We start from the raw sequence: 12,049 nt of genomic DNA on the forward strand, positions 1-12,049 counted from the left end.
AATCCTTCCCAGCATCAAGGTCTTTTCCAATGAGTCAACTCTTTGCATGAGTTGGCCAAAGTACTGGAGTTTCAGCTTTAGCATCAGTCCTTCCAAGGAACACCCAGGGCTGATCTCCTTCAGAATGGACTGGCTGGATCTCCTTGCAGTCCAAGGGACTCTCAGGAGTCTTCTCCAACACCACAGTTCAAAAGCATCAATTCTTCGGCGCTCAGCCTTCTTCACAGTCCAACTCTCACATCCATGCATGACCACAGGAAAAACCATAGCCTTGACTAGACAGACCTTTGTTGGCAAAGTAATGTCTCTGCTTTTGAATATGCTGTCTAGGTTGGTCATAACTTTTCTTCCAAGGAATAAGCGTCTTTTAATTTCATGGCTACAATCACCATCTGCAGTGATTTTGGAGCCCCCAAAAATAAAGTCTGACACTGTTTCCACTGTTTCCCCATCTATTTGCCATGAAGTGATGGGACCAGATGCCATGATCTTCGTTTTCTGAATGTTGAGCTTTAAGCCAACTTTTTCACTCTCTTCTTTCACTTTCATCAAGAGGCTTTTTAGTTCCTCTTCACTTTCTGCCATAAGGGTGGTGTCATCTGCATATCTGAGGTTATTGATATTTCTCCTGGCAATCTTGATTCCAGCTTGTGATTCTTCCAGCCCAGCGTTTCTCATGATGTACTCTGCATATAGTGACTGATTTTTTGTTGAAATGGCCATTTTGAATATTATATTGTGAGACTCTGGATCTTACTTAAACCTTTGGTTTTAGATGGCTACTTTTGAGACAGATACAGATAGAGAAAGGAGTAGGCATCCCCTCATTTCTACCAGGTTAGGGTGGAAGTCCGAATTTCCAACTCAGCCTCCACTGTCACTTGTTAGGTCTCCTTGTTAGTGATGGGTGATCATAAGAGCAAGAGCTCCCTGCAAACCTCACATTGATCCCTCTGTGCACTGTAGTGGCGGTGGGCCTTATTGCTGCTGGGGAAAGTAAAAGGAAGTCTGTGCTCCCTGCTGGGCCTTCTCTGGTAATACTCAAGTAAGAACAAAGTGGAGGCTGCATGCTTCACTACAGCCTCAAGAAGGGGGAAATCTAGGCTTCCTAGTAGCCCTTGCTGGCTTAAGGTGGGAGTGGGGCCACAAGTTTTCTATTGTATTTTGACAGGTAGAGCGATTATTATCTAAAGTGTTCTGTCTGTTGAGGCCCCCTTCCCAGTTTTTGTGCTACAGAGACTGGCCTTTTGTTGGGACCCTTTTCGTCTACACCCACTGATATTTCCATGTTGCTGCCTTCTTCAGCTCCAAGTCTAGGAATATATGAAGCAGAAAATAAAGCCAGAGAACTCACCACTGTTATTCCTAGCCAGTTTGCTTTCCTTTCTCCACCATTCAGAATAGTTTAATGTTTGTTTAATGTAATGTTTTTTGTTTTTTTTTAATGTCTAGAACTTTTCGAGGTACTTAGAGCAAGGAATCAGGCTTTCCAGGTGGCTCAGTGGTAAAGAATCCATCTCCCAGTTTAGGAGATGCAGGGAGCGTGGGTTGGGTCCCTGGGTCAGGATGATCCTGTGGAGTAGGAAATGGCAACCTGCTCCAGTATTCTTGCCTGGAGAATTCCATGGACAGAGGAGCCTGGTGGGCTACAGTTGATAGGACTGCAAAGAGTCGGACATGACTGAGTGACTGACCACGCTGAGCAGAGTGAGGAATAGGGAGGAGTATAGCTACTCCGTATTTGTGAAAGTGGAAGTCTCATCCAGTTTGCTTTTACTTGGTTTATTCTAACAGGCCAATCACTTTTCCTACCTGAGGTCTCAGGTCCAAGTATCCTTAATCAAGCTTGTGTAAATTGCTTTCCATGGGGGGAAGGAAAGTTAAAATCCCAAAGAGCTCTGTGCATTGTTGGGATGGGTAGAAACAGTTTTCATACCCCAACTACACACTGGGCCCTCTGAATTTATAGCTTTCTTTTTCTCACCTTTAAGACTTGGGGCCAACTAGAGGGGGACCAGAGATATTCAGATTATTTCACATTCATTAAGGGATCTTTTGAGCTTCCCTGGTAGCTCAGCTGGTGAAGAATCCACCTGCAGTAGGTCGGGATTCCTAGGTTGGGAAGATCCCCTGGAGAAGGGATAGGCTACCCACTCCAGTATTCCTGGGCTTCCTTGGTGGCTCAGATGGTGCCTGCAATGTGGAAGACCTGGGTTCGATCCCTAGGTTGGGAAGATCCCCTGGAGGAGGACATAGCAATCCACTCCAGTATTCTTGCTTGGAGAATCCCCATGGACAGAGGAGCCTGGTGGGCTACAGTCCATGGGGTCACAGAGTCAGACACGACTGAGTGACTAAGCACAGCACAGCACAAGGGATCTTTATTCTCTAGAGGTACAAAGACGTTCCCATGACACAAGGGGAAGTTTCACCTAGATGTTTCTAAGAACCACCTAAGTGCCACAGAGGAGCAGCTGGGGGACGTGTATGTAACTGCAACTTGGCCTGGCTTCTAAAAGCAGAGCTTCTTGCCTTTGATTATCAAGGGTGAGAACCATGCTCAATACTTTCTTGGAACCAGGCTTCTCTATATTTCATTGTTTACTGAATCTGATTCCTTAAAAGCCTGTTATTTAGGGAAATATAATCTTGCTGTGGAGCAGCGCATGTTTTTAATCCAGCTAGATCTTATTTGGGATCCTAGTCCCATCTTTTGCTAGCTGTATGACCTTGAAGCTCAGTCATTCACTTAGAAATCGTCCTGTACTGCCTACTGTGGACCAGTCACTGTGCTGTGTTTTGGGAATAAAGTAATGAGTACCCCTTCTCCCTTTACTTTCCAGCCAATAGCAAGTCCAGTTGGTTTTAATTCAAAAATATATCCAAAATTGGATTACTTTTCTCCATCACCCTATCATTTCCCCAGACTATAATAGTGAGTTCTCTGATTCTGTTCTTCCCTCTAATCCTCTGCCTCAATTTATTCTTTCATAAACATGCATCTGATTATTACTTTCTTACTCAGGACCCTCCAGTTACACTGAGACATACTGAGAATAAAATCCAACACCTCCGCATGGCCCACTAGGGCCTGCGTGGTCTGGTTTCTGCTTCCCCGTCGAGTTGTCTAGCACCCCTTTCCCCCTCGTTTAGTATGCGTTAGTCATACCAGACTTTCTTCCTTTCCTAAAACTATCTCACTTGTCCTACCCTGAGGCCATTACACTGGTTATCTTCTCTATCTTGGATACTTTTCATCCAAAGTTTGAATGACTGGTGTCTTGCTTTTATTCAGGTTTCAGTCCAAACAGTCTCTTTGCTCTACTCCTCAAGTCACATTCTATCAAAACACTGTGTGTCCCCCAGCCTCTTATTTTTTGAAAGTAAAATTTCATTGTACATAGTTTTATTAGAATACAGTCACAATCATTTGATTAAAATTTGTCAATAGTGAAATTTAATGATAATTTAAATTTATTTTTTTTTGCAAGTACTCAGATTTATTTTCTAGGTACTTTTATGTATGTTGTCTAATTTATACTTGACAGCAACCTGTAATGAAGTTATTGTTATCATCATTATTTAAAACACTTACTCTTTATTAGCCACTATTTTAAGCTCTGTGGGTTTCCCTATTGGCTCAGTGGTATAGAATCCACCTGTAATGCAGGAGACGAGCATTCAATCCCTGAGTCAGAAAGATCCCCTGGAGAAGGAAATGGCAACTCAATTCAGTATTCTTGCCTGGAGAATCCCATGGACAGAGGAGCCTGGTGGGCTACAGACCCACCAGGGGTTGCAAAAGAGTCGGACACAAGTTAGCAATTAAACAAAAATAACAGCAGCAATTTTAAGCTCTATGCATATATTAACATATTTAATCATTGCAGCAACCCTATGAGGTAGGTACTGTTGTAGTCTGCATTTACTTTTTTTTAAATTAATTTTTATTGGTGTATAGTTGATTTACAATGTTGTGTTAATTTCTTCTGTACAGCAAAGTGATTCAGTTATATGTAAACATATATCCACTCTATTTATCTCTTCTTACAATTTGGTATCGTCTTGATTTGTCTACTAGACTAACCTCTCCAAGAACAAGAATCATGCTGTTTCCTTCATTGCTATTTGCCCAGTGTCTAGAACAATGCTGGTCCCAAAGTAATCAATATTTGTTGAGTAAAGTTGCTTAATTCTCTTGTACCCCAGTCTCTCTCCTGTGACATGGAATAATAACTGGCTAATCAAACAAGGTTATATTTAGAATTGTGAGGTAATCAATGTCTGTGAGCTACTTGGTATACTTATTGTTTCATTATGATCACTTATATTACAGTGCTCACTCTATTCTCCCATAGTCCTCCAGTTCCTGTTTTTGTACTTCCTGATCCATCTGGAATGTCATGAGTGTTTGTCCGTGACAGAGGCTGACTGGTTTGATGCTTGCGATGAAATCCTCACCTGGTTCTCTCTTGGCTGTATTTTTCCTCACAGGTTCTACAGCTGGGCTCAGACATCCTTCCCCAGTACAAGCAGGAGGCGCCAAAGACTCCCCCGCACATCATCTTACATTACTGTGTTTTTAAGACCACGTGGGATTGGATCATCCTGATCTTAACCTTCTACACAGCCATCCTGGTTCCTTACAATGTCTCCTTTAAAACCAGGCAGAACAACGTGGCCTGGCTGGTTGTGGATAGCATCGTGGATGTCATTTTTTTGGTGGACATTGTGCTGAATTTTCATACCACTTTTGTTGGACCCGCTGGGGAGGTGATTTCTGACCCCAAACTCATTCGCATGAACTACCTGAAGACGTGGTTTGTGATTGATCTTCTGTCCTGTTTGCCCTATGACGTCATCAACGCTTTTGAGAACGTGGATGAGGTTAGTGCCTTTATGGGTGATCCAGGGAAGATTGGTTTTGCTGATCAGATTCCACCACCCCTGGAGGGGAGAGAGAGTCAGGTACATCCCTCAAATCTCAGACCTTGTTGTCATGTCTTTAATTGTGGATGCTCAACAGAAGAGTACTTGAATGGGTGGGAATTAGTACGACTGGTGTCTGAAACAGAGGGAGCATGATGCCTGGTCAGCATCCTTGCCTGCTGCTCTTGTCCTTTGGAGGTGCGGAGAACCCTGCATGTCAATGGATGGGTGTGGAGGAGACCAGAGGCTTCTCTCTTCCTCATGTGGAGTGCAAGCTGCTGGCTTGGGAGGTGGGGCTGCAGAAGCAGGCATGCATTGCCACTGCACTGGTGAATCTTATACTTGGTATGCAATTGCTGAATGCCTAGCTACTGATTATTCTCACTATGGGGACTTTTCCATTTTCTGCTGCTGACCTTTGGCTGTTTCAAAACTGATTAACTCTTGAAATCAGGGATGCTACTCTCCCCTAAGGTTGCTTGCCTTTATTTTTCCTTTTTCTCTGGTAAGTGTCGGGAAACAATGAGTTGATTCTTCGCTAAAATGAATTTTGCAGGTGACCAATGGCATTCACTTGTCCATGCAGTCCCTTGCCTAAATTTGCTGAGGTAGTCAGGCTGTGGTTAAGTCTGACTCTTGTGGTTAAGTCAGGCAAGAGGAAAGTGTTACTGGACTACACTGCTTTGGGTTGTTATGGGAAGAATTAAAAGAAGATAAATGCTCTGAAACAGGCTAAAATCAGGACATGCTTAAAGAGTCAGTGAATGGCTGCTGGGACCTGTTGCAGCAGGAAGGGGCCACTCGGCTGGTTAAAGTGATTTTCTCCTTTGAAAAAAGCAAGGGTGTCATATCACGGCAAAGGAAAATGTCAGATTCTTATCTAGTTTGAGTGTTCAGTACACCTGGTAAGTAGGTCTTCAGCCTCGGGTAGCAGTGGCCCTCGCTGCCTTGGGTTGCGGAGGGTCCCCGAGGCCTCAGTGCGGCTGTGCTGCTGTCTGGGTGGGTCATCAGGAAGTCACTGGGAGGCTGAAGTGAGGCAAGATTCGCTCTCAGGGCTAACGGGCGAGTAGGGCTCAACCTTGACATAGTGGGAAGGGACAGCCAGTTCCCTGCCAGGATAATAGGGACTGCCAGTGACCCCACGTCTTGCTGGTGGCATAATGGTGCCTCTCACCTTCACATCAGTACCAGCAGTGGGCGAGGATTCCAGCCCCTGGCTGAGGATCCAACTTCCTACTGTTTGCTCTCCAGCGAAGGGGAACTGGTGTTCAGATGCTCCAGACTCAGAACAGTCCCTGTTTTCATCTGTGTGGTGTGTTTTAATAGACTTTAAAATCCTGAGAAATAATGCTTCGGGTGGCTTGTGTGGATTTTGTAGGGGGATTAAATGAGTCGAGACATTTAGAAGAGTGAAATCATCCCTAAAGTGAATGTTGGGATTCTTAAATGTGAATTTTAGTACATGTTGGGAGTGCTATTTTTCTCTGTGAGTACATTTCTAGCAAATTTTATGTTAGTTAGCGAGGAAAATATGATCATTTTGGCTTAGATAATTTAACTGATTATTTCAACCTGAAAGAGCTTCTTATGCACATATGGGAAATGAGTTTTAACTCTAAAAATACTGGTTGAGTTTTAAAAATAAGCCATTTGCTATTTACAGCAATGGCATTGAAATTTTGCAGATAAATAGAACAGTTCTTTGGCTTCTGTGGTTTCTTACTAAACACTGGCAGAGCTGTAAACACATATGTAAATGTGGCAAGATTACCTTGTAGGTTAGCAGAGCATAGAGCTTCTTCCTATGCACTGTGTATGTTGGGTTAGAATTCCTTTGCCATTAATTGTGAGTACCCTTGACATGGTTACTGGTGTCCAGATTTGTGAAATCTATTGTAGATAGGGAAATTATAATTTCTCTGTGACCAGTCCCTCAGTCCTGTCCAACTCTTTGCAACCCCATGGACTGTAGCCCTTCAGGCTCCTCTCTTCACGGGATCTTCTAGGCAAGAATACTGGAGTTGGTTGCAATTTCCTACTCCAGGGGATCTTCCTGACCCAGGGATCACACCCATATCTCTTGTGGCTCCTGCACTGACAGGTGAATTCTTTACCAATGAGCCACCTGGGAAGCTGTAATTTCTCTATAGCTTTCTATTAATAGTTGGCAAAGGGTCTTAGCATTAAAGTCCTTACAACTGTGTCTTGATCATGGATAATAATACGAACATTAAGAGGTTATAGTTATGATTTGCTTCTGTAAAGACTTGACTTTATATTTGATAACTCCTTTCAGAGCTTTGGCTGACACCTGAAATAAAACCTTTCTGTAATAGTTGTGGTAGAGTTGGGGAAACACAAGAATACTGAAGATTTGGCTGCTGGTCCTCTTGGTCTCACCTATAAGGACAGCTGAGAACCTTGTGCATGTCATATAGCCTTTCTGGATCCCAGTTTTGCTAGCTGCAGCTAGGGGATGATACCACCTCACCTGCCTGAACGCATCGCATTTGGGCTGTGGATTTGAGTTCCCTGTCAGTTGCAAAACCTGGTGAGTTCACAATCCCTGGTGTTAGTCTCACCTCCAGACTGACTGTAAAAATGAGAGACTCAGCACCCTGACTTCCTAACTTTGGTGGAAGTTGGAGGAAGGTAGGATGGGAAGGGAATATTTAGCAGGTTATCAGATGGTAAAATGTCTGCCTGCAATGTGGGAGACCCGGGTTTGATCCCTGGGTTGGGAAGATCCCCTGGAGAAGGAAATGGCAACCTACTCCAGTACTCTCGCCTGGAAAACTGTATGGATGGAGGAGCCTGGTAGGCTACGGTCCATGGGGTCGCAGAGAGTTGGGCACGACTGAGCAACATCCCTTTCTTTTCATGATAAGTAGACCGACTGGAGGTCAGAGCCCAATAGAACTGTCATATGGTTTAACCTTCTTAACTCACAAACAGAACAGAGAAGAATCACAAGGGGACTCAGTATTACTGTGACCATATGATTTGCTGCACCATCTTGAATGAGTCATATTCTCTGGGTCTGTTCCATAACAGTTTTGGTAAAATAGGGAGAAAACACAGAAGGATACTATTGAGTCAGAACTGACCAAGAAGTTCCTGATGTGTGTGGTTCAACCTTGGCTTGGTTGTTGTGATGGGGAGGCTGGGTATTGGGTACCAAGAAATGGGAAGAGGCAGTTTCCCTGAGGCAGGTGTGTTGGTGATGAGATGGGCAGTTTAAGATGCTCACCAAGGGATAGCGCCATTTTCCAGGCACAGACTTTTGTGTTAAAAGGCACCATTAAATCAGTGGGCACGAAGGGCTGCTGGTGCTTAGAGTGAATTGGAGAGGCCATGAAGGGCACCCCACCTGTTGAACCTGGGTTCAGTTCAGTTCAGTTGCTCAGTCGTGTCCGACTCTTTGTGTCCCCATGAATCACAGCATGCCAGGCCTCCCTGTCCATCACCAACTCCTGGAGTTCACTCAAACTCATGTCCATCAAGTTAGTGATGCCATCCAGCCATCTCATCTGTCGTCCCCTTCTCCCAGCATCAGGGTCTTTTCCAGTGAGTCAACTCTTCACATCAGGTGGCTAAAGTATTGGCGTTTCAGCTTCAGCATCAGTCCTGCCAATGAACACCCAGGACTGATCTCCTTTAGAATGGACTGGTTGGATCTCCTTGCAGTCCAAGGGACTCTCAAGAGTCTTCTCCAACACCACAGTTCAAAAGCATTAATTCTTCAGCGCTCAGCTTTCTTCACAGTCCAACTCTCAACAACCATAGATGATCACTGGAAAAACCATAGCCTTGACTAGACGGATCTTTGTTGGCAAAGTAATATCTCTGCTTTTCAATATGCTATCTAGCTGGGTCATAACTTTCCCTCCAAGGAGTAAGCATCTTTTAATTTCATGGCTGCAGTCATCATCTGCAGTGATTTTGGAGCCCAAAAAAGTAAAGTCTGACACTGTTTCCACTGTTTCCCCATCTATTTCCCATGAAGTGCAGGGACCGGATACCATGATCTTTGTTTTCTGAATGTTGAGCTTTAAGCCAACTTTTTCCACCCTCCTCTTTCACTTTCATCAAGAGGCTTTTTAGTTCCTCTTCACTTTCTGCCATAAGGGTGGTGTCATCTGCATATCTGAGGTTATTGATATTTCTCCCGGCAATCTTGATTCCAGCTTGTGATTCTTCCAGCCCAGCGTTTCTCATGATGTACTCCTCAGAGAAGTTAAATAAGCAGGGTGACAATATACAGCCTTGACATACTCCTTTTCCTATTTGGAACCAGTCTGTTGCTCCATGGCCAGTTCTAACTGTTGCTTCCTGACCTGCATATAGGTTTCTTAAGAGGCAGGTCAGGTGGTCTGGTATTCCCATCTCTTTCAGAATTTTCCACAGTTTATTGTGATCCACACAGTCAAAGGCTTTGGCATAGTCAATAAAGCAGAAATAGATGTTTTTCTGGAACTCTTTTGCTTTTTCAATGATCCAGCAGATGTTGGCAATTTGATCTCTGGTTCCTCTGCCTTTTCTAAAACCAGCTTGAACATCAGGAAGTTCACGGTTCACGTATTGCAGAAGCCTGGCTTGGAGAATTTTGAGCATTACTTTACTAGCGTGTGAGATGAGTGCAATTGTTCGGTACTTTGAGCATTCTTTGGCATTGCCTTTCTTTGGGGTTGGAATGAAAACTGACCTTTTCCAGTCCTGTGGCCACTGCTGAGTTTTCCAAATTTGCTGGCATATTGAGTGCAGCACTTTCACAGCATCATCTTTCAGGATTTGAAATAGCTCAACTGGAACCTGGGTTAGGTGGGGAAAATTGCTTCATTAGAAGAGTTCTGATTAATTCGCCATACATTGTCTTCTTTCCCAGGCTCTGCCATGGGGTTGCTCATCTAAGACTAGAGAATGGGGAGAAATAGGGAATTATTGATTCATTTCGCATAAACAGTAATGGAGCAGACCTCTCTCTGGTATCCTTTTAGTTATGCCAATGGAATTGTGTTGCAGTGGAGACCACCAGGGAAGCGGCAGATGGGCAGTGGGGCCTTTGCTATCTGTGTGTGTAGGGGTTAGGGTATAGGTGTGGGTACTGGGGAGAGGGCTCTTAAAGTGAAAGGATTGGACCTTCCCAATCTTGGCTCAGGAAATTAGGTTAAAAAGCCAGCAATTGTGAATTCAGCCCTGTTTGGATGGAGCCCACCTCATGATTTAGGCCACACAGGCAATCCATTTTGCCCCAGCTTGGTTCACTTATGTAGATGGCCTGTGTTTGCGTCATTCTCCAGTCTGTTGGTAATCATCCGTTTTGGAGGCCATTTGGGAATATGTTTGCGCATTAGTTAAACTGGTGAGAGGACAGAAGGTCTGGAAACGGAGTAAGTGGAAGCTCGGAATGGGTGTGCTAGAGCAAAAGCCCAGGGGGTCTCTTTCAAGCACTTTGTGCAGCGGCCCCGACCTTTTGGGCCCCAGGGACTGGTTTTCTGGAAGACGCTTTTCCCATGGACCAGTGTTGCAGGGCAGGGGGGCTGGTTTGGGGATGATCCTCATAAGGAGTGAGCAGTCTACATCCCTCTCATGCACAGGTCACAGTAGGGCTCACGCTTCTACGAGAGTCTAACGCCGCTGCTGATCTGACAGGAGATGGGGCTCAGCGGGTAATGCGAGTGATGGGGAGTGGCTGTAAAGACAGGCGAAGCTTCGCTGGCTGGCCCACCGCTGTTCACCGCCTGCTGTGTGGCCAGGTTCCTCACTGGCCACTGACTGCTACCTGGTCCGTGGCCTGGGGGTTGGGGACCCTTGACTTAGTGGATTATTGCCCTGGTGTGTGTCATGGGTTAAAGATAGAATTATTATTCACAAAACATAAGGAATCCTAATTTTATCCAGTGGAGTGCAGAAGTGCAAACAGGGGATGAGCCAATTGTGCCCCCACCTGGGTCACAATTCCGGTGCCCTGAGGCCTGGGGCCAAGAGCTTCCTTTGTCCCTGGCCCTGCAACCTCAGACTGTAGCACCACCAGCTAGGGCCGGTCACAGCTGACAGTTGCCAAAAGCACATGGGAGACGTTCACCCAGAGCAGAGGAGGACCGGGGCATGCTGATGGAAAGATAACAGCACTGATAGCGACTTCCCTCCATCTAGAGCATCTACCTTTCCCAAACACTTTCAAGCGGATTGTCTTTTTTATTATTGAAATGTAGTTGACCTGCCATATTATGTTAGTTTCAGGTGTAGTCCCTAGTAGTTAGACATTTGCAAGCATCATAAAATGTTCACTGCGCTAAATCTAGAAACCACCTGTCCTCATACAAAGTTTTTATAATATTATTGACCGTATTCTTTGTTGTGCAGAGGGCCTTTGTTTCAGCTCTGTGGTGGTAAAGAAACTGCACTTAACTGAGGGGAAGATGACTTGTCGGCTTCCAGCCGTGCAAACCTATAGAAGTCTTTTCGTCTCCTTGGACTTTGCTTACCTCACCTGTAAGATGGGTCTATTTCAGCTTAAACCTTCTGTGGCTCTAGAAAAGATTATCCCTGCTTTGCAGATGAAGGGAAAGGGCCAGGTTGTCCAGAGAGTAAAACTGGTCTCTGGTCTCATAACTCCTAGGTCTGTGCTTTTCCCTGCAAGTCATGCCGCCTCATCAGAGATCTGGAGACAGAATGAGCCAAGCAGTGTGTGATATTCCTCAAGTCCTTCTGTGAATTGTTCCCAACTTGGCCCCTTCTGCCTGCCCCCACCCCACCTCCAAGGGGTAAGAGGTTTGAGTGGTCAGCCTGGGTGACCCTAAACTGAGGTCCCTAGTGCATACACATAGGGCTGGACAGTGAGCATGGGGTTAGAAGTAAATCTAAAGGGCTGGTTGCCTGTCCTCCTCCTCTCTTCTTAGCAGATGGGCCAAGGTCCTTCTAGGATCACTATTCCTAGCTTTTCTGTGATTTCCTTATCACTGAAGCTGAAATCAAATTGGATCTATGTACACAGATCATCCCGTTGATTTGTAGTTTTCAGGGCTTACCTGTGGTTTCTATTTAGGTGGATGGACACTGGTTCAATTCCCATACAGGTGACACCTCTTTTCCAGCTGAAATCTCAGAGGAAGCTGTT

General features: G+C 44.9%; 1 protein-coding gene across 2 annotated transcripts in view; it reads left to right on the forward strand.

Moving 5' to 3' along the window:
- Positions 1–12,049, forward strand: part of KCNH1 (potassium voltage-gated channel subfamily H member 1) — a 420,947-nt gene that overhangs the window by 95,058 nt on the left and 313,840 nt on the right. Inside the window, exon 6 of one of the 2 annotated variants that reach the window (XM_004013916.5) lies at positions 4,495–4,968. In XM_004013916.5, the coding sequence (XP_004013965.2) occupies positions 4,495–4,968 (474 nt within the window). The remainder of the gene's footprint in view (positions 1–4,494; positions 4,969–12,049) is intronic. The other variant, XM_004013915.5, reaches the window with a different exon arrangement.

Source organism: Ovis aries, chromosome 12 (assembly GCF_016772045.2).
Source record: "Ovis aries strain OAR_USU_Benz2616 breed Rambouillet chromosome 12, ARS-UI_Ramb_v3.0, whole genome shotgun sequence".
In the NCBI taxonomy this organism is placed as follows: Eukaryota; Metazoa; Chordata; class Mammalia; order Artiodactyla; family Bovidae; genus Ovis; species Ovis aries.